Source organism: Danio rerio, chromosome 12 (assembly GCF_049306965.1).
Source record: "Danio rerio strain Tuebingen ecotype United States chromosome 12, GRCz12tu, whole genome shotgun sequence".
Classification (NCBI taxonomy): domain Eukaryota; kingdom Metazoa; phylum Chordata; class Actinopteri; order Cypriniformes; family Danionidae; genus Danio; species Danio rerio.
This window is the reverse complement of record NC_133187.1, coordinates 34,513,029-34,540,729: the sequence shown is the minus strand read 5'-3', so window position 1 is coordinate 34,540,729 and position 27,701 is coordinate 34,513,029. Positions and strand designations below refer to the sequence as shown.

Genomic DNA, 27,701 nt, shown 5'->3' with positions numbered 1-27,701 from the left:
TAAAATAAATAAATAAAATAATTTTAAAAATGTAATTTTAATAATGATAAAATAAAGTATTATAAACCTTACTTTAGTATTCAATTTTTTGCATACATAGTGCACAGTTGATTAAACAATGACCCATAGTCATATTTAAATACAAAATTTTTGTAAACTTGTAATGAAAAGAAAAATATTTTTAATTTCTAATGTAACCAATCTACTGGAGAAGTATGGTGACAACTATTTATTTATGCTTCTTAAAACATCATATTACTCTGTAGTGTCTTCCCTTAATAGACAACCAGGCAAATTTCTGACCCAAAAAATTGCAAATACTGTACTAATGATATCATCGGGGGATCATGTGAGCTCCAATATCTCCACATCTAAATAAAATTTGCATTAAATTGAACTCAGCTCAACTTTGTCCCATCATTAAAAGTCAATATTCTTTATGCTGCCAATGCCAAATCCCATTAAAAATGAATGACTTCTGGTTTCACTGTCACTGCAATTCTCTAGGTTAAAAAGTGTGAAAAACCCTTCACTTTTTTGGGGGTGGGGTGCTGCAAAAGGTGTTTGCAAATAATCTGCACTATCGACAGAAGCAGTTTAGTTTTAGTGAATTCCCCTTGGTGTATACTATTGTTTGTTACTGGAAGATGAAATATAGCCTGAAATATACAGTATAGACAAAACATATCACAGAGCGTTTGATGGACCAAAAAAAGGAACGTAAAATAAATGGCACTATCTTAACACAGTACAAGATTGATGTGTCTGGGGTTTGCAGAAAAGTTCTCAAAAGTTTTAAACTTTTAAACTTGCCTTTGGGCACAGGTGAATATAGTTCTTCTGCCAGGTCATCAATAATGAGATGAAAGAAAAACAAAAGATAATATAATATAATATAATATAATATAATATAATATAATATAATATAATATAATATAATATAATATAATATAATATAATAAGCACCCATACACACTCATTCACACACATATGTACACTACAAATAATTAGCTTGCCCAATTCACCTGTACCACATGTCTTTGGACTGTGGGGCAAACCGGAGCACCCGGAGGAAACCCAAGTGAACTTCTTGCTGTGAGGTGACAGCACTACCTACTGCAACATAGTGTCACATATAATATAATATAATATAATATAATATAATATAATATAATATAATATAATATAATATAATATAATATAATATAATATAAATAGATTCTTGCTACAAAATAGCAATTTACTTACAGTATATATTTACATTCAACATAAATTGAGCAAAATGGCAGGCAATAGTGACCGTACTGTGAATGCAGCACTTCATTTCAAACAAAGACCGAAGGCAGAAGCTTACAAAAGGCACATGGGGAAAGGCTGATTTAACAAGTCAATTTAGAATAAGTGTGCTGCCTCAAAAAAAAAAAATAAATAAATAAATATATAAATTAATAATAATAATAATAATAATAATAATAATAATACGTTTATATAATTTTGTTTTACTCAGTCTTTTGAGAGTGGCAGAGAAGAAGTTAGATCCACTTCTCTTTCTGTGTGCCATCAGCCAAAACGCTTTGTCCATCCATTTTTTTTTTTTTAATTAACAACTATTTTCCCAAATGTTCAATGAATTGCTGTGTTTTAAACTTAATGTCAATTTTTAAAAAAAAGTTAAACAAAAACCTGATGGATGGATGGATAGAACAATAGATAAAACGATGGATGGATGGATGGATGAATGTATAGATAGATAGATAGATAGATAGATAGATAGATAGATAGATAGATAGATAGATAGATAGATAGATAGATAGATAGATAGATAGATAGATAGATAGATAGATAGATAGATAGATAGATAGATAGATAGATAGATAGATAGATACTGGTGTTTGTTTGATAGCTATTTTAGATTCAACATGCTCAGCCTTTCAACATTGACATCTGTCCACACAAATCCCTAATTTGCATAGTGCAATTTCAGAAGTTGAAATTAGGACCATCATGGCTATTTAAAAGTCCCATATTTCACACTCCCACTCGCTGTCCTAAGAGACTAATAAATAATACATGCCCACAAAACACGTGTGTCCTGTCCAAATGTTCTCAGCACCAGGTAACACAGCCTTCACAGGAAGCCCCCTGCAGTTTGACCCTGCTCCTCGTGTCAAATAAAGAGGGGACAACAACAACGTAGCACCCCTCATCTTGCCCTATCCGCCCTCTTTGCTATCCCGTGCCAGCAGCCTTTGTGCCAGGCCCCCGATGCCCACAGCAGATGGCGGAGTGGGCGGCAGGTACTAGCCTCCTGGCACCGCAAACATCTGTTATCATTACCAAATGCTAATTGCCATCAATCAAGACAGCACCCAAGTGCATTTATATGCAGGGTTCATAAGCGGAGGTGTGTGTGCGGGAAAGAGGGAGGCAGACATAAAAAGTGATGTCTAAATTTCCCTCGGAGCGATGGCAGGGGAGCACACTGTGGTAAGAAGAAGCTAAAGGTATTATTGAGGGTGGCAGGGTGCTCCCCTTGTTAATGTGAAGCCTAAGAGCAGAGCTATGAGCCACTCTTCTCTTCATCAATAATGTGCCCTGTTGTGCTCCAACATACCAAGTGCAGCTTAGAGAAAGGAGGTGAGGCTCAGGAGATGTAAAGCGCAATGAGGGTTAAACACTTGTTTCTATGAATAATACAAGGACACAATATGTAGTCTGATGTTCAGAAAGCCACTTTAAAACATCTAAACAATAAACACGACATTAAATGTTCTCAATGAAGAATGCTAATTTGACAACAAATGATTCAGTTAGCTTTTTATTTATACGGTTTACATTTGATTCAATATCAATTAGTCATCAAATTTTCATTTAGAATTTTAAGATTTGCAGACATTCATTCATTTTCTTTTTGGCTAAGTGCCTTTATTAATCTGGGGTCGCCACAGTGGAATGAACCACCAACTTATCCAGCATGTGTTTACGCAGTGGATGCCCTTCCAGCTGCAACTTATGACTGGGAAACATCTACTCACACTCATTCACACGGACAATATAGCCTACCCATTTCAATTGTACCGCATGTCTTTGGACTTGTGGGGGAAACCGGAGAACCAGGATGAAACCCACGCGAACACGGGGAGAACACACAGAACTCCACACAGAAATACCATCTGACCCAGCCGAGGCTCGGACCAGCAAGCTTCTTGCTGTGAGATGATCATGCTACCCACTGCGCCACCTTTATTGATTAGAAGTAATGGTAACTCAAACACTTGTGTCATACGTTCCCAGGACTACATTTTTGAAAATCGGCAAATATGTAAGTTTTCTAGCAGTTTTAGTTTTCACAAATCCACAAGAGGGCGCCGTGTACATTTTTGACAATCTGAAATACGTTACTTGGGCATTTTTTCTCATACATGTCATTTCTTGTAAATCCACCAGATGCAGCTGTGTACATTTCTGCAAATATGAACATCCTTCATAACAGAGATGCCAGTCGGCTTGTCATTTACATAATGTATCGGGTTGATATCAGTTGGCGCAAACAGCCCTTACCTAAACCCAATCAAAAGGGTTTTCGAAAGCAAACTAGAAGAGCATAGCCATTGTTGCCGCATGCTTGTACCACAACCGCACGCTGCTTTATTGGGATTTTGTTTTTACCTGGTTTGTGGAACCATCCTCTGCTGGACTCGAACCCCAGTCCCGCTCTGCTTTGCCTCTCAAGTCTGCCGCTATACCATCCAGTCACACCAGAAAACCATCCATACAGAGGTAAGAAGTCAGTGGTATCACTCGTTTTACACATAAAATGCAGCCATATGTTCCGTCAAGCACATATTTTGTCCACAACAATGTACACCAGGACATGTTTTCCCAATGAGCCTGTGTTGATGAATAGACTGTTCAAAGAGACAAAGGGGCAGTTCACATGACAACATTTTCATCCAAAAACTGGTAACTTTTTATGCCTGTTTGTTTAAAAACGTCAATTTCCCGAAAACATTTGAGAGCTTAAACACCACTGATTTGCCATTGTGTTCACATGCTCAACAGAAATGACTGTGATTGGTTGTGAAGGTCATCAGTTCACCGACTGCTGTTTACTGAGTGTAACCACAGATACAGGGACACTGGAGTGTTTTAAAGCTGCAATTCATCAGTGTATCGCTCGTATGTCAGCTTAAAGACATACCAGCTGATCAACGAGACTTTGAAACACTCCACTGCCCCTGTATCTGTGGTTACACTTAGTAAACAGGAGTGAGCTCTGTGAATTGATGACTTTCACAGCCAATCACAGTCATTTCTGTTAAGCACGTGAACACAATGGCAAATCAGCAATGTTTAAGAACGTTCTCAATAGCGCTCAAATGTCAGCAGGAAATAGATCATTTTAAAACTTCAGTATTAATTGGTGCCGAATTCCAGTATCACATGACAGCCCTAAAAATGAAAAACAAAAGTCTTTGAAAATGATGAAATCACATGCATGCATAACATGCATTTAGTGAGGCAAGCACAAACAAACAAACACAACAATAATGGAGTACGTGGTACAGTAGTGTTGCTGCTCAAGCGTTTCTTTATGCTTCATCAGCAAATAGAGTGGATTTCTTCACATTACAACCAACAGTTGAGATGCATCTTACACACAAACACACACACACACACACACCACGCCCAATTAAAGATAAGTTTAGCAAGGTGACAGAGTCAAATTCTGGCCTGGCATACGTAATACCAGCCTGATCTCATGAGAATTTATTTATTTTTTTAACTATTTCATGTTTTATCAGTTTAGTTGCGTACAAATTAGTGGTGGGCGTTATCGGCGTTAACATGCTGCATTAACGCTAGACTCTTTTTGTGCATTAAAAAAATATATTGCTGTTAATTTATTCTCAAAGTTGGGTTGGTAGCTGGGTCTATTCTACGCAAGCTATGAAGACTTTCACCTTGATATTTTACTGCGGATGTGTACCTGACTGGTGAGCCGTCTGACAAAAAAAAAAGTGCCCTTCTGAATCAAATCAGCAGGATGCCCTTCTGGATCTTTCACTTACTTCAAAGACACTACTGACTACGTTTACATGAAGATCTATAGACTAGTTATTTGTCTTAATAGACAATAATATAATTAAGGTGTTTACATGAAGTGCTTTCCTGTAAGAGTTTCCTGTAATTTTGGATGACTTTAACTGCAGTTCAGCAGTTTCATTGTAACTCATGAATTAATTTATGCCCCCATGACAAACTGGGGCATAGTACGCAAATAAGGAGTAAGGACTGGTGAGAGTGTTATGAAACTTAATAACGTACACCAAAAAAAAAATAAAAAATTCTTATTTCGGTGAGTGTGTGTGTGTGTGTGTGTGTGTGTGTGTGTGTGTGCGGCCCTTTACTGACAGCCGCATGTGTGGATCTTGTCGGAAAATATGGCAAAATGTCCTACATGAAGGTAATAGTTTGATCGCGGTGTTTACTTCAATAATGCCACTAATATATGCATACTCCATGTCTTAATTACATTTCTGTTTAGTTCAGTTAAGACTTTAGTCAGTTTAAGGTAATCAAAAATCACTGTTTCAAGCTTATGTAGGCCTACAGTTCAAAATTCATGTCTAACAGTGTGTAAACACAAGTACATCTTATTGAACATCATTTATTTTCATCACTAATTATCATAGTAGAACAGTTTCTCAAGCAGTTTGTGATGCATTTTGGAAACAGGAGATGAGCCTCTTATGGAACAAAATCAATGCCTAAAGTCTTGAATTAAAAAGCTTGTTGAATATCACAAACTGAAAAAAATAATACACCGTATTAACAAGTTCTTGCATGTTAATGACTTGAATTCCAGGGTTTGTATTTTTAGGTCCTGAAATTTAACATATCTGTATATTTAAGCTTTGAATATTTCAACGAAAAATATTTCAAACACGTTTTCATACTTAAAAATTCAATAATTCATATTCAATTTTCAGATTTCACTTACAAAATATTCAATAACCTTTAAAAATACGATGTATAATATTCAAAAGGTCATTTTCAGTTCATTTTATTTCAGTTCAAATATTCGCTTCCATAAATTCAGTGGATCAAATTCGACTGTTAAAATTCAACATTACATCCGGGAACTGCAGGAAAAGCAATACATTGCAGATTGAAGATCGCCAGCTGCTCTAGCTTTTACCAGCAGGTGGAGATGGAATGTAAGATTTTTAACCCAGTAAACAGGCGAGAAAAAGGCTATTAAAGGCACAAAAGTAGCATTTAATATTAATATCAATGTTTTGGACATTATAAATGATAAAAAGTATGAGTAAAATGAGTAAATGAGGTTTTAGTCATCTATATTTGCACTTATGTAACGGAAGCCAGCTGGTGATCGCGTAAATCTCAGTTCTCCGATCCAGTGACAGACGTTGTTCTGCAATCTTATCGGAGCTTGTCTCCCATGCCGGCTCGCTCCCTGCTCGGACCGGTGCGGTTACTTGCACATAAACCGTCGTTTGATGAATATGATGTTATACATTGTCTATCTTTATTGAGTCTTTCTTCCATAGACGCGAAGTATTATATTGACAGCTAAAGAATATAAACGTAAGAGAAACAGGAAATGAAACATTATAATAATACAAAATAGATAAACATTGACAGGGCTAAGAACAATTACGAACAAAGATATTCAAAAGCAGAGAGATTTTATGAAAATGTCACACAAAACAGTTTACTTGGAACTGTTAAACAGTGTTCAGGTATGATTTAAGGTTGGTTATGGATGGGGCGTCTAATTTAAAATAATTTAACATAACGTGCGAATGCATTAAAGTGACGTCTTCAGTTATTATTTAAACGCAGCTATGTCAGGATTGGGATAGGTTATATAATTTCATTATTTAAATTATGATTATTAATATTAATATTCTATGACATGTATTTGGGCTATTGCGCTTAAATAAGTCATCCGTGATTCTAAATTAATATTTCTATTTGTAGCTAACTTTGCTATTGTCTTTCTCTTCTTTTTTTCTATTTTTTGTGGTTCTGCCACGGTTACGTTTGCAAAATGTCTTTAGTTTGTCAAGAATATTGCTTTTCCACTAAAATAGAGACGAAGCAGAAGGAAAATGAATGAATTGATGAATGAATGAAATGATTGACGTTTTATGCATGTGCGGTGTGCCTTGCACACGACAAAGACGAACGAGTGGCCGCGAGCTCCGGTGGCCGGTCAGAGCCAGCGCCGCATATCAAACTGGTTAAGAGATGCTAGATGGCTGCCAATATGATAGGAATTCTTCCGAAGTTTCAGATGATATCTGGGCTTGTGCATAATAATGTAAAATAAAAGTGAAATTCATGACATTTGGCCAAGCATAAGAAGCCTACAAGAGTGTTTCGATTATTATCATGACATGTCATGCTTGGGATTATATGAATAACACCTCGCTGTTTACCATTTCCGAAAGTGGAGCTGACGTCGTCGCGAAATTGCTTGTATAATTGTAAAAAGAGTGATGAATATTTATGGATTTCTTATATCTGTCATTTCTGATAATATAATTGATTTAACTAGTGTGAGAGTATCCAACACTCATTTAGCAAAAATGCATCCAGAATCCTAAACCAATAACTTTGTCAAGCAAAAATTATCATTTTATAGGCTACTGATTTTTTTTTAAAACAAGAAAAAAGAAAATACCCTAGCAATTGTTTATTTAAATATGATCATCTCAAAATATAAAATAAAAAAATAATGGTTTGACTTGGTGAAATCATAAAACAGACTTGCAGAAAAGAGTTAATAGAATAAATGAGCAAATACATTCTCTCCAGTAGATGGCGATTAAAGCTCATAATCCCATGATTTGCTGAAACCACTCAACCACGCATGTCAAACCACGCATTCTAAACATTAATCTTATGAAACTAGCTGAAGTGACAACTATATTAAATTTAAACCAGTTTAAACAAGTTTATATGTTTAATAACTGCAAAAAAGATCAACATTGCTAATCATAAAATACAAACGGTTGCTGAAAAGTTATAAATAATGGTTTTCTCATTTAATACTGAAAACAAATTAAAGTCAGTTATAACTGCCTATTATCAAACCACAGGCGACTCATTTTATTACTTATCATTGGCTGCGACATTGCCACATTTGCGTTAATACATTTTTCTCGCCTATAGGCTACATAACAATAAAACAATATTCTGGACAAACTAAGACATTTTGCAAACGTTTAACCGTGGCAGAACCCCAATAATTAGAAAAAAAAGAAGAGAAAGACAGGCAGAGTGATAAAAAGGATAAATAGAAATATTAATTTAGAATCACAGATGACTTATTTAAGCGCAATAGCCCAAATACATGTCATAGAATATTAATATTAATAATCATAATTTAAATAATGAAATTATATAACCTATCCCAATCCTGACATAGCTGCGTTTAAATAATAACTGAAGACGTCACTTTAATGCATTCGCACGTTATGTTAAATTATTTTAAATTAGACGCCCCATCCATAACCAACCTTAAATCATACCTGAACACTGTTTAACAGTTCCAAGTAAACTGTTTTGTGTGACATTTTCATAAAATCTCTCTGCTTTTGAATATCTTTGTTCGTAATTGTTCTTAGCCCTGTCAATGTTTATCTATTTTGTATTATTATAATGTTTCATTTCCTGTTTCTCTTACGTTTATATTCTTTAGCTGTCAATATAATACTTCGCGTCTATGGAAGAAAGACTCAATAAAGATAGACAATGTATAACATCATATTCATCAAACGACGGTTTATGTGCAAGTAACCGCACCGGTCCGAGCAGGGAGCGAGCCGGCATGGGAGACAAGCTCCGATAAGATTGCAGAACAACGTCTGTCACTGGATCGGAGAACTGAGATTTACGCGATCACCAGCTGGCTTCCGTTACATAAGTGCAAATATAGATGACTAAAACCTCATTTACTCATTTTACTCATACTTTTTATCATTTATAATGTCCAAAACATTGATATTAATATTAAATGCTACTTTTGTGCCTTTAATAGCCTTTTTCTCGCCTGTTTACTGGGTTAAAAATCTTACATTCCATCTCCACCTGCTGGTAAAAGCTAGAGCAGCTGGCGATCTTCAATCTGCAATGTATTGCTTTTCCTGCAGTTCCCGGATGTAATGTTGAATTTTAACAGTCGAATTTGATCCACTGAATTTATGGAAGCGAATATTTGAACTGAAATAAAATGAACTGAAAATGACCTTTTGAATATTATACATCGTATTTTTAAAGGTTATTGAATATTTTGTAAGTGAAATCTGAAAATTGAATATGAATTATTGAATTTTTAAGTATGAAAACGTGTTTGAAATATTTTTTGTTGAAATATTCAAAGCTTAAATATACAGATATGTTAAATTTCAGGACCTAAAAATACAAACCCTGGAATTCAAGTCATTAACATGCAAGAACTTGTTAATACGGTGTATTATTTTTTTCAGTTTGTGATATTCAACAAGCTTTTTAATTCAAGACTTTAGGCATTGATTTTGTTCCATAGCCTCTGGTCTAATGCGCCACCTGGCAAAAACACATTCTCAAGACCTATATTTAGTCATTATTTGGGTAGCACACATATTCTGAATGCCTTCTGCAAAATCCAAATGAGCCATTTAAATCTAGATTAATTACAAGATTACAGGGAAATGAATCTAGATTAAAGAATTTTTCTTTGCCCACCTATAGTATGACATCATATGAGTTCAGTTGTACGGAAATGTATGATTTTTAAAAGGAGACGTGGCAAAAAAAAAACACCCCTTATTTCAACCATCATTGGGGTATGAGCAAATTATACTAAATTGTACAAAAGAGAGAGTACAAATTCATATGAATTGGTCACTAAATCAAAAAGTTACAAATTGCCATGCGATAGCGTTAATGATACTTTTTCATAATAATTTTTGGCCATTGTTACAGATGTGTAAATACAGATGGTTTTATACATGATGTAGAGTAAACGTGAAACTTTGTTTAAAACGGGAAAAGATAAGAATCCCTTTGTCGTCTATGTCAGTAGTGCTTGGCTCTCATCAGAAGTAGAACAGTGCATCAGCCATGTCTACTATACAGAGCCACTGATTACCATGAGTTCTGTAGATTTAAGTCTAGTCACACACTTAACTCTCGTGCAGCTTTTGTCCACCACATCTTTATACGCAAAAACGAAAACACAAAAAATCAATTAAGCACGCATCAGACTTTCATTTAGTCAGCACTGGCGTCAATTGGATACACTGACCCTCTGCCATGTGCTTTTTAAATTTTTTTATTAAGCAAAAAAATTAGAAAGATGTTGATATCTTCATGACGCGAGGTAAACTAGTCTATTAATTCTGCAATCCATATTGTTACTTTGCTTATGCTCTAAAATGGCAGCTCACTGACTATTTCTTTAGCAGTGAATTAAGACACTGAAGACAGCCGGTAAAGCTGGACTTCCGCTTTACTGTGTCCTAACTCTGCCACGTGCAGGCCAGCAGGTGGGTGTGCACTGGCACCAGCAGCCCATGCACGGTGTGAGGGCCCGGACCCCTTGAGGGAGATGGTGGGCTGACTAAGCAGCGCTCTCTTGGATCCATGGGCCCGAGCTGGTGCCATAATGCCACCTGCGCCAAAGAGGAGCGTTGCGGCCGCCGTCTGCTCTAACAGTCCATTCTCAGCCACCCATATGGCTGGAGCCTCGGGGGATCGCGATGCCAGCGGGGCGGAGGGTGAGGCGGTTCATTTATCTGAACATCACAGCTTTAGCAAATCACATACATGAAATTACACGCTTCATTGTTTTGTGTCCATATCATCCATTTTATTGTTATCACTACAACTTGTAACTTTGTACAATTTAGACTCCTAATGTCCAATTGTGTTGTTATTGTAGCTGTTGTCTTTGTCAGACACAGCTGGCCTATGTCACAGGCACATCTGTGTCCACTTAAATTGCCCTCTGACGGGTCGCTAAATAAGTGCTGGACCACACAGTTCCCATTTTGCTCCAAAATTCAAGCCCAGCCACCACCATAAACATGTAAGCTAATAAACACAGGCTCTATAGCTGTAAAAAAAAGCCACATTAAAGCCTGCAAATGGCACTCTTGACTGAACATCTGTTAAGTGACATGAAACAACCTGATCCTGAAAAACACAGCAGGGACTGCATAAACTTACAATGGCGTAATTTCTGTCAATTAGATTCTCCCACAGAAAATTAAACAATCTCACTCCGTTGCACAGCAGCATTAAGAAACCAGCTTGGAGCCAAGTTCACCAAAAGTATCAATTAGTGAAATTCAGTGACAACCTATAGCAATTGTTTTTCTTGCAGGAATTAGAGCGGAAGCACTGTATATGTTTAAAAACAAAACAGCCATGATTTATCAGGATGTAACCAATCAAAATAGGTGACGAGGTGGTGCAGTAGGTAGTGCTGTCGACTCACAGCAAGAAGGTTGCAGGTTCAAGCCTTGGCAGGGTCAGTTGGCATTTCTGTGTGAAGTTTGCATGTTCTTCATGCGTTTACGTGGGTTTCCTCCGGGTGCTAAGGTTTCCCCTACAGTCCAAAGACGTGCATTACAGGTGAATTGGGTAGGCTAAATTGTCCGTAGTATGTGTGTGTGTGAATGAGTGTGTGTGGATGTATCCCAGAGATGGGTTGTGGCTGGAAGGGCATCCACTGCGTAAAAGCATGCTGAATAAGTTGGCGGTTCATTCCGCTGTGGCGACCCTGGATAAATAAAGGGACTAAGCCTAAAAAAAAAATGAATGAATGAACCAATCAAAATTGATAAATAATGAAATACATTAATAATGTATCAGAAATAAAGCCTGCAACCTTACTTAAATTAAAAGTAAATTAATGTAAGCTGTTATTTATAAAAGAGCAATTTTGTTTTATATTATCAATGTAATCTATTCTATTTAATATTTGTGAATCATATGTTGAAATTGCAAAACAGGAAAATGCATGTAGTCTTATTGTTTTTAATTAAAAAATGCATGAATTATGAAATTGAAAATTGATTCATAATAAGAGTAAATGTGTGGAAAATATGTTAATAAATGCAAAACAGAAAAACTGTTATCTTCTCTGTTTACATTCAATTACAAATGACATGTAAATTTATAAAAATCAAAACGGAGACATTTGACCAAAAAAAAAAAAAAAAACTCTAGTAGTTTTAGAGGCAGATCTAGGCAATTATTTATGGGTTGGCATGAAAATGATGATGGGGTGGAACACTTAAGCAAACATTGTTGCATGGTTTTCGTGGGTTCAATGAGTGCTATACATGTACTGCTTGTACAAATTTGCTGTTTAGTAACTAGCAAGTATTCACCTCGAGAAACAATAAGGAAAGGTTATTTAAGTCTAATAAATAGTCAAACAAAATTCTCTGTAAAGTATATCAGTAATTCAGAATCCTGATTTGTTGATAAGTTGATCCTCAACTTAATTTCACCAAAATTAGCTCCAGTAATGACATATATTGCTTCAGTTTAAGTAGACTATAAATTTGTTTGGATGGCCATTGCCAGGGTAAAAAGTTTGCTGTATTAATGGCTACAAATAACAGGTTTGTATTGTTTTATTTCACGCAGCATGAATAGTGAATTACAATTTATGTTTTACATAAACGTTTCATGAATGTTCATGAATTTTAGTGTGACTTCCACTGTAAATGAAGCTAATTAAACTTAATCAATGTGTTTCTTGCAATTTGCAATGAAATAGCATATAGTCTACAGTGTTTTAATTGCTGTTGTTCTACCTACAGATCTGTAGAATGAGGGTAATTATGCTGCTGCTTTGATGGCGTTTGACATTATTTTACATAATATTATAATCATTGCGTTTTCTTTACAAATAAGGTGACAATCTCCTCACTTCAACAAACTCTCCATGCACCTAACTTTGATTATAGCCTGTTGGTTTACAGTAAGTGCCATGGCTTGTATTGCCAAATATTACAACAACAAAAAAACAAAGACGATCTTCCAAAACTGTCAATAAGTTCAAATAGTGTACATTGCAAATAGGATACAGAACCACTAACCTTAGACTTCCTCTTTTCACTTTACTAAAACCCAAATTACTTTAATAACACTGTCATTATTAGTATTATTAAAAAGTCCAACAAAACAATGCTTATAATGACTATATCTGGCAACATAAAGGAGTGGAGGCTGTGGCTACGTGATTCACTGAAACAATGCAGTTTTTAAGAGTTGTTTGTATGCTTTAAAGGGGACCTAAATAGTTATGATGCAACAGTCTGTGAATATAATCAGCTTCTAATGGTACACAATGTATTACATTTTTATTGTAAATTTTTTCTGCAGAAACACTTTAATTGACATTCACTCTTTGCACAGGTAATCAGAGGAGGGAAACCCCTCCCATTTGTGACAGCATAGGACATCTTGTGATACAATCTGCCACTATGCTGACACATAGGCATTTGTAGCTTCTCCCTCTTTTTAAAAGGGGACTGGGAGCACAATCCTATTTTGATTTAAAGTGAAAGTCACTGAAACGACACAATTAGGATCAAATATTAAAAAGGGCAGTTTCAAAGAGTTATAAAACATTATGTGTGGGGTATTTGGAGCTGAAACTTCAGCTACACACACTAGGGACATCAGAGACGTATTTTACATCTTGGGGCATAATAGGTCCCTCTTAATAAAGATTTATTTTCATTAATTATGGGGTATGGCATTTTTATCTTCTTCCAATTATGTGCCCCTGCTGTTAATTGGAAGAGAAAACTGATTTATAATTTAATACACTGGGTTAGCAGTGCTGAAGAGGCAGATGTGGTGTCAATGGTTTTTGTCAGTGTGGCAATTGTAACCCCGGTAGACCTGGCTGAGTGTAGTTTGCATCACAGAACAGTACTGATCACAACTGAGTTCATGGTTGAAAAAGCTTTTTTGATTTAAGTGCATGTCCAGTTGTTTTGACATTGATGTGCTGTTAGACCACTAAAGTAGACCATCCTAAACATTTAAGTTAAAATGGTTTCCCATCCAACAGCGAAGACAGAAGATTCAATATCAAATACTTGGAGGCACTTATCAATAATCTCGATCTCCATGGCAGTTAGCTTGTGACCCCTTCTAAACAAATCCATTTATCAGTCACAATCCACCAGTCAAGTAGCAATGCCTATATCTTTAGTAAAATTCCAGAAACATATCATCACACATTTGTTTTTAACATCTGAGATGGGATTGATTATTGTTTCATTGATCGATTATTATAATGTGTCTTTTCTGCCTCTCAACATGCAAACTTTGACAGTTAAACCACTGACCTAATTTCCGATTGTAGCACCTTAGGAACAGGAGAGTGAACATGAATAAAGTTGTGAGATGGCAGATTAAAAATGCAACTTCAAAGCCTGTAGGTGCAATTTAATTTTTAATATGTTTACAGCCTGCTGCAACAGCGCCAAATGTTGCAGCTTTAATTTTTTGTAATAATTATTTTTAGCCGTGCATTTGTGTGTGACTCTGTGTGTGTGTGTGTTCATATATCCTTATCCCATTACATCTGGAAGGCTGACACATTTAACTGTTTGCAATAGCTTCAGACTGTGTACAGTATATAGCATATTGTAAAAAAGGAAACAGCTTGCGACATTGCAGACTTAACCTGATTGTATTAATGAGAGAGCAAGGTTTAAAACATAAGATAGAACGATTGGCTCATCTTTGCCGAACCGCAATTGCTATCTGAGGACAAATGTGGGCGAGGTATGCCAGTTCCTCGGCATGGCTGTGCTAACAAAATCACCTTTATCCACATAGACAGGTGACAGCGTCAGCAGTTGGGCTGCCAGTGGAACAGGCTGTGTCTGCAAGCCATGCTGCGCCAAGCGTCCACATACTGTATACAGGAAAGAATGTATGTTTTAGTATGTGGAAATAATGCGCAGACATCCTGTTTATTTTGCACTGTTTAATAGCCTCTGAGCATATTAATGTTTTTTTTTCAACATATTGTATGTGTGTGTGTGTGTGTGTTATCAACCGTGTTGCTTCTGAGTAGTTATAAGAGTGTCACTATGAAAATTGACTTTTTTTCCCCATTTAGAAATGCGCATTATTACAATTTTGGCACATACTGGTAAGCTGATAAATTACTTTCATTATAGCCAGTTATTTATTTATTTTCATTTTTTCCATTTCACAAAACCATGTAGCATATACATCAAGTACAGCGAGCTTGCACAGTCATATACTGTAGCTCTTTGTGGGTTTGACATTTCATTTAGTCACATTGCCACAATGTAAACCATGCGTTTTTATTACTGGCCTCTCCTACTGTACTGGATTTTGAATCTGGAGATTCTGTACCATTTCAGAAAATAAAAAATAGCATACCACAGATATCACCAGAAAATTTCAACGATGACACTATGTATATGGACATCAATAATATAATATTTGCCTTAATCTTAATAAGCTAAGGTGTTTACATGAGTTGCTTTTTAAATGTTCCTTTCATGATCCCATTTTACATGTTATAGCACTTTTGATTAACGTCATTGCGTCACCAAGCTATCCACAATTATCTGGAGTTTCAAGTAATTTTGAGTGCTTCATTTTAATTATTTCGACTTTAACTGCAGTTTGGTGCTTTCACTTTCATTCAGAAACATTTCATTCATGCCCCCATGACAAACCGAGGTATTGGATGAAGACTAATGTTTTTAACGGAATTTGATACAGTATGCTGTATGGGGGAAAAAAAAACTCTGCATTTCAGTAGGTGCAGAGAATAGTGTCAAACAGCCGTGTGTGTATAAAATGTCCTGTCACAAAACAGGGCGAAAAGTCCTACACGACGGTAATAGTTTGATTGCGGTGTTTACATGTCTGTGCTGCACTTCAATAATGCAACTAAAACCGGCCTACTGCACATGCATTAATTCCATTTCTGTTAGGCTCGATACTGACTTTATTCAGATTAAGGTAATCAAAAATCGCTGTTTACATAGTAGACTTTTAATCAGAGTATTGTCTAAATCATTTTCAAATCGGATTATAGGTGTCCATGTAAACGTACTCATTGAAGTGTTATCTCATAAACTAAAAACAGATACTTTGATAGTGAGAAAAACATTCTTTGTTGCTACAATGCAAGTGTTTGTAGACATCACTACTTTATGATTTATTTCAAGAGTTCACACTTAGCTGATGATTGGTAATAAGCTAGTTTGGCATGCTGTCCCGGGAGAGAGCCCCGAGCTCATGAGAGCCTCGAGCCCGGAGCTCCCTCCCGTTGCAGGGCGAGAGGGGAGTTTTAGCTCGGGTAGCATCTTCAAGACAAAGATGACTAAAGGTAAGATGTTTGGTTATTTATACTAGTTTAGGAATCGTCTGATTGGTGGTTCGTACATTAGCTTGACTCGGGGCCAGCCGTGTCAATCATAAGCACGTGATCCTTTCGAAATTAGTTTATGAATAAACTTCACGTTGTGAAAATAATGATAATGAGATTTGCTAAAGATATATTTAACAGTGCCGATAAATTATTAGTTTGTATACAGATTAACTTCAAGTGTTAGACGGCATAAACGTAAAATTATGGAGAAACTCAAAAACAAATGTCCAACATCAGGCAAACCAGTAAACAAACAAACAGAAAAGTAATAATAGCTGATAATATGAGTTATTGCAGCTTTGAAAAGTTTTGCATTCAAACAGTGATGTACAAAACCCCAAAAATGTGTTTCTGATTTTATTGTAAAAATAAAGTAAAAATAAATAAATAAAAATACAAAAAATAATTAAATTAAATTAAATTTAAATTAAATTAAAATAAAACATGTTTAAATTAGTACATTTAAATAACAGAGAAATTAGCAGTGTCTGCTTTTTTCCTGCCATATGAGTAATATAAATTTAGCAAAACGGACACTTATATTCACCCACCATCCAAAAATCCTGCCACATCCTGTATGTTTAACCTTCTTGAAATTCCAGTCATCTCAAAATGTCACATAGCAAAAGCAAAATGACATTCAAACAACATAACACTCAAACAACATAAAGTCACACTGACTTTAATGCCAAAGTTAAGCATATCCCAATTGCTGGGCTGAGAAAAACTCCACCATATGGACAGAAGTGTGCCCATTTTAGCTCTACCTAAACTCTAAGCCACACATCTGGACAACCTTTCCTTCTAATTACCACTAATGCCTGAACATGACATGCCACATAAAGGAATCCACCCAACACGGGACCACTGACCTTGGTTTACGCTGGAAGTATAACAATCTACACCCTTTTTTTTCAGAAAGATGAGGGGGGGGGGGGGGGGGAGTAATAAAAATATGTCAGCAAGAGAGCATGAAATGTGAGAAAAATGTGCCATCAACTTCCAACAGGTAGCAAACGCAAGCTTGATGACAAAAAGACTTTGTGTGCAAGAGACGCACGTTTCCAGAGCATCATGCCCTCGAGGACCCTCAAGGAGCGGCAGAGAAAACACAGAAAGATCTAGTAGTGCATGAACAAACATCTCTTTTCATGAGTTGTGTCAGTGTTTTCATGCACTAGATGGCATATTCAGCAAACAAATGATAACACGGCAAACTCACTTTACGTGCAGGAATCAAAGAGAGGCAATTTACAAGCAGAAGATCGGCTGAGGCAGCAAGGATAAAAACCCTCAAGAACAAGTCGAGCTCAATCTCTGCCAGCACAGGTATGTAATCTATGCAGCAAATGACAGGTCAACCCCCCACCCCCACCCCCACCCCCAACAACAGAGTTGAGATTTACACCCATCCATCCACTTATCAAAAGTGTCATGCAGAAAAATAATCCCCCGACAAAAGAGTAATAGCACACTTGTCCTTCAACAACAACATCAACAAAAAAACAAAGTATTAAAAAAAGTATTACTAAAATGAAGAGCTTTCAAAATAAATCTCCGGCAGGTTAATAAAGTTGTCATGCGCTGGGGTTTTATGAACTTAAAGTAAATAAAAAAATAAATATACCAAACATCACTCATGGGCATTTCATCCAATATGTTTATTTTATTACCCTTTTCAAAAAAAAGGTGACAATATGTAGCAATCAAACCTCTCCTCTGATTGGTCGATGCAAGTTTGAGATCAAACTATCCACTTAAATGCCACAATCCCATGGCTACCTGTGTCGAGCTCGATGAACTGTGCTGGCTCTGATGGATTTCACTTTAAGAGCCTTTAGAAACAGGCTGACAGGTCTGAGAAAGATGAATAAATGTCATTCATTGGAACTGTTGCGTTGATGTATTGGGGGGGGGTGTTGTTTTATGACAAGGATGTGAGAAATACACATTCGGCTAAAACTCTTTCCTTAAATCACACGTATGACTCATAGGACTCATACTGTATGTATGAACTTGGAGAGAAAAACTCTGAATTTCTGCCAGTGACTAACACTGTACTCAAACCACATGCAATGCCAAAAGAGCTCCCGTTCATGTTAATCTCAGTTTTTCTATATTAACCAGCCGTGAATGTGACATGGTTAGGATAAATATGTGAGTCATACGCGGTAAAACAATGAGTTATTGGACTTTTGAGGGTCACTGGGTTTCTGTGTCCCACCGAGTCCAAAATGTAAAGCATAACTGTATATTGTTCTGACAGGCTGTTATTGTGTGGTTTTGGCTTTCAGTGTGGAACAAACTAATTCAAATTCATTGAAACTAATTCAGATTTCATTGAAAGCTACTGTGTAGTAAGATTAGAGTATAATACTTATGCATTAAGTTTTTGGCATTTTTGGCCTCTAAAAAATAAAGTGAGATAAAAGTGGAACTCATTTATTTTCCTTTGGCTTAGTCCGTTAATTCATTATAGGTCGCCACATAAGAATGAACCGCCAACTTATCCAGCATATGTTTTACACAGCGGATGCCCTTCCAGCTGCAACCCAGCACTGGGAAACATCCATACACACTCATGCACACACACATAGAGTACGGCCAATTTAGTTGATCTAATTAATCTATAGCACATGTCTTTGAGCTGTGGGGGAAACCGGAGAACCCAGAGGAAATCCACGCAAACAAGAGGAGAGCGAGCAAACTCCACACAGAAATGCCAACTGACCCAGTCAGGACTCAAACCAGTGACCTTCTTGCTGTGAGGTAACAGTGCTAACCATTGAGCCACCATGTAAAAGTGGAATTGTATCCAATTACATTTCAAGATTGGAAGACAAAGAGAAATTAAAAGAGTGTCTATTAAAAAAGGAAATAAACAAAAAGGGGCAGAAAACACTAATGTACAATTCCAAGTCTTATTAGTTGAATTTTATGTACTCTACAGTATTTCTTAAGAAATAAAACTAAAGTTAAAAGAAATTAATACTTTTATTTAGTATTATATCTTTTAAAAAATTATATGTACACCGGTAATAAATAAATAAATATAATTCATTAATTTTCCTTTTGCTTTGTCTTTATTTCAGAAGTCACCACAGCTGAACGAAACACCAAATATTTCAGCATATGTTTTACACAGCAAATGCCCTTCCAGCTGCAACCCAGTATTGGGAAATACCCATACAGTACATTCTCATTCACACACACACACACACACACACACACACACACACACACTCATACACTACGGCCAATTCAGTTTACTCAGTACACCTATACTCCATGTCTTTTGGACTGTGGTGACCCACACGAACATGGGGAGGACATGCAAACTCCACATAGAAATGCCAACTGTCCCAGACAGGACTTAATGCAGCAACCTTATTGCTGTGAGGTGACAGTTTTAACCACTGAGCCACCATGCCCCCATTAATAAATAAATAAATGTAAATTAAGCAGCACAATTTTCAGCTGTAAAAATAATAATAATAAAAAAATCTACATTAGCATACATTATTAACATAGTTTTTAAAAGATCAAGTGAAAACTTGGCCCAATCCCAATTCTATTTTTGTACTTATACCCCTTCCCTTTCCTGTTGGCCCTTTAAACAGAGTGTGAAGGGGAAGGGCTTCAAAATCTACCCCTAAGTAATGGGACACCACTACAGCACCTGCACACGTCATCGTGATCTCTTGTTTCATATAAGATCAGACGATCGCGACTGCTGTAGTTATTCAAGTTGCATTATTTTTTGGTATTTATCTTCAGGAAATCACTAAAGGCAACAATATCATGTTATTATAACAGTATAATGTGGCAATAAGATTGTAACTGTACTGTGCATTTACACTGTGGCCATATTTATCCATGTAAACACACAAAAACATTATTAAAATTGTAGCAGACACTGTTAAAAGCTCATTCTCAGCCACTAGGCTTTTCTGACAGGGTATCCGAGTGTCACTGAGTGAAAGAACGCTGTGGGACTGCTGTACAGGAGTTATTATTATGAATTATAGATAGCGAAATTTAGCTGTTTTGATTTTGGAGGGGTTTTTTTTATACATGATGACAAAACACAAATGAGGTTACGAATGTATTAATTAAAACATGTTTGGTTGTTATAAAAATTTGTAATGATCAAAAAATATACTAATTTGTGCATCTCCTAACTTCCAGGTGCAGCTATGCAGCCATTGTGACTGGTGTTTTCAGGGAAATTTTCTTACCCCGTTTCGAGTGTGGTCCTGAAAAATCTCTCTTCCGAGGGCTATCTAGCCCTTCCCCTTAGCCCTACGCCTTCAAGATAAAGAGAAAGGGGGACACCCCTAGCCCTTCCCGTAAATGTGCAATACGAGGGGTAGGGGTAAGGGGAAGGGCTAAGGGGTAGAATTGGAATTGAGCCTTAATCTTAAATACTAGGTGTAAAAAAATTCAAGTGAGCCTACATTACAATTTAAAATAAGACAAAAATCTTTCTAATAATATTTATTGTCATAACTGTTTACTGTGATCAATGTGTGCAGATTTGGCTGCCATTACTTCTGGACATCAATCTGGACATCAATGATACATTTGACACCTTTTTTCATACAATGACCCCTTTCTAAACATGCATAGCAAAGTGTAAAATTTAAAGAAGCAACACAACTACCCCACTGACTGATTTCTTGGCAAATCCATCAATAATAAGTCAATGCTCTTTGAATCTTTCTTTCTTTATCTTTTTTTTTCTTCAATGCTCTACACTCTCATGAAGTTGCTATGCCATCTCTCATGCTGAGTTTGGGAAATGAGCCTCCCTATACCAATTTGTCCTGGACTTCCAGCCCACTGTCCCTGATAGACCACCTGCCCATGGTCTCTCATCGCTCCCATGCAGGGGGTGGCAGTGTCCTCGATGGGCCCTAACCCCCAAACCCCACTGCCTTAATGGCCACCAAGTTGCCCTATCGTGCCAGGCAGCCAAGCATGGCTGTGCTCCACCAGACGCCAACACTCTCTTGGAATGCTAATGACCTCTTCCATTCCCATCTTCCAGACACTGAGCCAACCCTTCCCCCACAGTCTGTTGTTTCCGTCAAACATCCATGCAAAGAATGACAGTTTGTAATAAACGGCTCATATTACGGGAATGAGTCTACAATGCACGTATTTGGGGGAAATTATGAGACTCAGACAAACATTTCAAGAGGGTCTTTTCACTGTGAGCGGCTTTTAGCTGGTCGTGCACTTGACTGTCGCACTGCGTGAGTTCAGTAGCTCAAGTGCACTTACAGACACTTCTTTCCCCACACCCTCACCCCGCCGCGTACTCGGCCTGAATGAGAAACTAGCATCCCCTTGGGCACATTCATTCCTAGGGTGACTGGAGCAAGTGGAGATTGGAGTCCGTATTTACTTAAAATGAGAACACATTTAGAATTGGAAGGGAGGAAAACAGGATCTGCAGCCAGTTGCTAACATACCCTCGATACTAATTCAAGTGGCTCTTGATATCATTCAAAGAGGTTCTTAAAAGCTGACTGTGTTTTTGGTGTTTGATGAAAGCAGTTCTTACACCCTGTGTTCAACTCTAAACAACTTTTTTTTTTTTTAGTATCATTCATTGCGAGTGTCATCTGTATTACACATGAAATACATGTGAAGCACATGTGAAGCACACATGGAACATGGGGTTTTGTCATTTTTTGTCATTGCACATACCGTAATGGGTTAAGCTCATATTGTTTTTTTTTTTTTTATAATTTTTTCATAAATGTACTACTGTTAAATTCCCATAAAAGACTAGCCCTCCTATCCAGTAGTTTCTTGATGCTTAAAAAAGGTATTACAAACATGGTATATATATATATATATATATATATATATATATATATATATATATATATATATATATATATATATATATATATATATATATATATATATATATATATGTATTTTAGTTATTAAATAGATTCATGTAATAAAAGCCTCTTCATCTAACATGGATAATTCAGAATTTCAAAGAAAAATACAATTTAATTACATGGTTTAATTGTTACACAATTGTATTTGTTCTTTTTATACATTCAGTAGACTTTATATATCCTTGTGATTGCATTCAGTTCAAAAAAACACTCCCTTTTAATAAAAACTAAAACACTATGGGCCCTATGATACACCCGGTGCAATAAGACATGAATGGCGCGTTTTGTTCCAATTTTCACACCAGTGAAACAGTCATTTTTACGTTTTGCACCACAGTGTTTAAATAGCGAATCCACTTGCGCCACTTTGTCGATTCATGGGTATGTTGGTCTAAAAGAGAGGTGTGTTAAGGCGCATTGTTGGTGAGTTGCTACTTTGAGGAACTGAAATAGACCGTGCCATTGACCAACTAAAAGCTGGTCTAAAGTCCAGAGCAGAGTACATTAGTTATGCAGCTATGGGGCTTCAAACGCTTACACATTGCTTAATACACACATGATATACAGCAGTACACAATTATCTTTACATCCACATAAATATAAAAACCACTACCTCCATGCCTTCTTCACCTCGGGGGTTTAGATTTGTCTACTGGTTAGGTTTTGTAAACGTATGCATCACCGTACGGTGCATAAAAATAGGACGCATGTTTGGATATAAGTTTATTTTTTTATTTATTAATGGGCATTTATTTGTTTTCTGAAAATTAGAACTGCATTTAGAAAAAGGTTTGTAACAAATTTTTCTGCTTAACAAAATTAAATATATAAGCTAATGTTTGTCTTCAGTGGAGTGAGTTTCCACTATTTCCTTGTCCACGAAAGCAAAGGAGTAGTGTAAAAGTAAAGTAAAGAGAAACTAAATAGGCCGAATGGAAGAGGCTTGTTCTTTATCCTTGTGCAGATGGTTTGTTTAACTGTTTACTCGCTAGCAAAGTATTATGTTTTTCCACTAACAAAGTCTGCCACATAAATAGCAAATGCACCATGGCGCGATGCAACTGATCTTTAAAGGAAATGGGAAATAATACTCTGATTGGTTTAATAAGTTATCCTCAAAACACACCCATAACTCATTAAGAGAATAAGCACAACCCTTTTAGACCTTAGACCAGGACGCAGACCTTATTTTTTCTGTCCCTAAATTAGCAAAGTGGATTCAGACATGTTCTTTATGCCTTTGTGTCATGCGCTTTAGACTTTGTGCCTAGAACATTAAAATTGAGCCCTATGTGTGTGTGTATGTGTCATTTCACCAATTATACAGAAACAGTATTTTGGGATTTTGAAAAATGCATATTTTAAACATGGATTTCAAATTGCATGCTTTTGCAAACTATATCCTAATCATGTCTTAGTAATTGTGTCAAAAATCCAGTTTTGGGAAAACGGTGATTCCATGTGGTGTGTTAAAGTACTTGACAACTAAAACAACAATAGCAGATTAAAGGACCTTATGCCGGGGTTTACATGACTTTAAAAAAGTGAAATTGCCAACTACTGCGCTGGAATGCATAGTACACCATTTTTAATTGCTTTGGCAAATACATGTGCAAAAGAATAATTTTTACAATGTTATATTCTATACCAAAAATAAAATACAAATCTATAAATGCAAAAATTGAACAGTTTTTTTTTTTTTTTTTTTTTAACTGCACCAATAGTATGTAAGATTATTACTAAGGTATTTGTAAATTGTGAGGAGACTGTTGAGAGATTATTAAAATGAAGTCTTTGCAACCATATATCAATTACCAGTTTGCTTAACATTTGCTATTACTAACATGCACAGTCAATAAAATGTTCATCAAAATAAAGTATTATCATTTTAATTTCCTGTGATTTGTGTGTTGAATGTGCAGCCTTAAATGTTGCTTTACAAGACCAAAAGATGGAAACAAAGTATCCTACTTGGAATACTACAAGTACAGCATTCAAACAAATGAATCATGCAAATAACATATTGTATAAATACTATGCAACACTCCCAAAGCAGTTACTTCTAGTCTATACTATGGAAAATGAATGTGAGCTTTCTTCTGTGTGCCTACCAGATCAGAGAAGTCTTGTATTCTTCCGGGAAGTAGACTGCTTGTTCTCCACTGCTATCAGAGTCTAGGCTTCAACTGGCAGCATTCCTTCTTGTCTGAACAGGATTCTGAGGAAAATAATGAAGAGATGAAAACAAACTGTGAGATGTAAAGAATTAAATGCACCGCCATTAAAAAAAGTGTCATAACTCATGCCCAAAACCGACGCTGCTAAAAACCAAAATCAAAACATGAACTTGTGCTAAACAGGATGGTTTTTGTCTTATTGTAACCGCTTTAGCTTTAAAATCCTTTCAATAGGATCATCAATAATTTTAAAATATTTAAACATTTATTATTGGTTATAGCAGAGCAGAATTACTCCAGTTTTCCTGTGTCACATGCTCCGTCAGTAATTATTATATGAAATTCATTTGTTAATATTCTATAATGATCAAGGTTGCCTGGTTTTTTCTCGAGTGTTTTTTTTTTTTGTTTTCTTTTGTCAATTGATGAAGATTGTTCCTCGCCACTTGGCTTGCTTGTTTTCAGAATTGTGGACCTGCACAATCATTGAAGTTACTCTTCAATGTTTTGGCTTTTAGCAATGACATTTACATTATTACATTGAACTGAACTAAACTGAACTTCAACTGTAAAACTGGACTGAAGCAGTTTCAATTCCCTAGAACTTCATCTATGCCAGAGATGCCCAAACTAGAGCCCGTGGGCAAAATGTGGCCCATGGTAAACTTACCGTCCCTTCTAGAAATTGGTTTAGAAATTTCCATTTCAAATTTAATGTAACATTTTACTTGTTTGTTTTATTTTTAAACTACAAAAAAACTATCTGAAACTAAATGTTTCAACTTAAATGGTGTAAATGAATCAGTCTTAGCTTAAAATGCACAGAGGACAAATTGCAGACAATGGTGAGCGAACGAAGGCAAAGGCAGCTTCTGCTTAGTGTATTCAGCATTGAACTCCAATGTGTTACAAATGTGATTATGTTTCCATTGCAATACGTTAAAATAAAAATAATATTTAAAAAAACAGTTATACTGGTATACATTAGTTAATACAATTCAAAGTAATGTTTATATTTAATTTTTAACATTATTAAAGTAATTAGTCAATTATATGACCACTACATATGGAAAAGTTTGGGCACCTCTGACATAAGCTAAGCTGCTTTGACATTATCTACATTGTAAAAGCAATTTAGAAATAAACATGAAAAATTCAGTCATGCTTAATATTCATATAAAAATCAAATTAAAAAAATGCAGAATGCTTACTGTGGGGTTTGAGTTTAGGAATAGTTTTGATGTAAGAGGACAGAATATACAGTATATCAATCATAAAGTCTATGGATAGTCCCATTAAGCATAAAAACCCAACACGCATGTGTGTCTTTGTGCGCGCGTGTAATATTAGATGTTGTTTTTTTTTTTTGTTTTTTTTTTTGGGGGGGGGGGGGGTTTGTATAGAATAAATACAGATCTGTAAAAAATTAAGAGATTTTAATTTTGGCATTAATTTGTATGTTTAATAAATCTGTATGTGTGCTAAATTTGCACAAATTATACATACAACCTTAGCTAGCAAACAGAGAGAACTTAATTTATGACTTATAACCTGCTGAATTGACTAGTAATTAGACATCATTACCCACCACAGTTGAGTTTTACCTGCATTTGATGAAAGTGTTAATTTCAAATAGATTGTAAGGTCTAAATACAACTGCAGTAGCATGCAGGAGTGGTGTGCATGAGACCTAAAAAAACATAAGTGCTTGCACAATTATGGTGCAAATAATCATGATTTTATATATATATATAAATATATATATATATATATAAATATATATATATATATATATATATATATATATATATATTAGGGATGTAACGGTATTGTAAATACCGTCATACCGCAATATTAAATTTTTTCGATATTACCGAAGTCGCATGACTCGGTAAAACTATAGGTCTTCTGAGAAAATTTGCTCAGGCGAATGAAGCGAACGGGAGGTAGCTGAAACTTCATTTCCCATCAGCCCCGGCGTGGCCATAATCCTTTGCGGTCTGTTGTCGCTACAGATCCAGTAATGCGGAAATGGAGTGTGCTGCTAGTAGCGGAGATGAAAAAAAGATGGAAATGATCGAACCTAAAGCGGGTGTTGTCGCCGCGCGCGTGCTGAATAGCGGTGCTGTCGCGCGCGTTCTGATCAGCTGTGTTGTGGCGCGCGTATTGTAAAGCGCCGAGAGGGGGTTGAGCGCGCATACTCAAGAGAGGTGTTATCGCGCGCCTACTGAAGGGCTGGACTGGACGGAGGTTGTGTCGCGTCGCGGGGGCACTTTTGATCGTTTTGGAAGGGCATTTTCTATCCAAGACTAAAAAGGGCATGTACACTGCACAGGTTGAGCCCTATGTGTGCACGTGCCTGCAAGTTGGGGAATACGACTAATAACAGTCATGGGGACTGCAGAAACACAGCACACTGTTCAGATTGATGCAGACATTGACTTGTACCGCAAAGAGATCTCTATCTCACTCATGGTTTGTCCTCTCAAGTGGGGGAAAGACAATGCACAACGTTACCTCACTGCTGTCAACATGGGCCAAGTCATATCTCTCTTGTCCCAGAATCCTCAGTCCCAAATGAGAGGGTTTTTTTCTGTTGCAGGGGACATTGTAAATACCCAGAAATACCAGCTTTTACCAGATTATAGTTAAATGATAATTTTCCTTTAAACCCATCTCTATCTAAGTGAGTAAGTGATTAAATGTTAAATGTGATGAGTTTTTAACAATACTAAATTGAAACTTTATTTTTTTTTACATGGTTTAATAATTTTTTGTTATTAAAATTGAAGTTCCTGTTTCAAAGCTAACAGATAGATGGCTAATTTGTATGTCATTGACACTTTTGGCACTTTTTTGGAGTATTTTCAAAAGTTTTTTTTTTTCCTGTAAATGATTCAATAAATACCGTACCGTGACATTCATACCGAGGTATTACCGTACCGTGAAATTCTGATACCGTTACATCCCTAATATATATATATATATATATATATACTGTATTTTTTTTTATCTATCAGGCCTATAAGTGAGCAAAAAGTGGACTTTGATTTCTTATGTCTACATGTTACTGCACCAGGCACAGTATTTCTCTCTCTCTCTTTGCTCTCCTGGATGGACACCATGCTGGAGGTA

General features: G+C 36.2%; 1 protein-coding gene across 28 annotated transcripts in view; it reads right to left on the bottom strand.

The window, feature by feature from the left end:
* Positions 1 to 27,701, bottom strand: part of rbfox3a (RNA binding fox-1 homolog 3a) — an 829,029-nt gene that overhangs the window by 616,393 nt on the left and 184,935 nt on the right. For 26 of the 28 annotated variants that reach the window (XM_073918641.1, XM_068224793.2, XM_073918645.1 and 23 more), the window contains one exon: positions 24,501 to 24,607. Coding sequence is in view for 2 of the 28 variants with exons in the window: in XM_073918614.1 (XP_073774715.1) it covers positions 3,670 to 3,686 (17 nt within the window). In the remaining 26 variants the exon portion in view is untranslated. Of the gene's footprint in view, positions 1 to 3,669; positions 3,741 to 24,500; positions 24,608 to 27,701 lie in introns of all 28 variants that reach the window. The other 2 variants (XM_073918614.1, XM_021480371.3) reach the window with 1 other exon arrangement.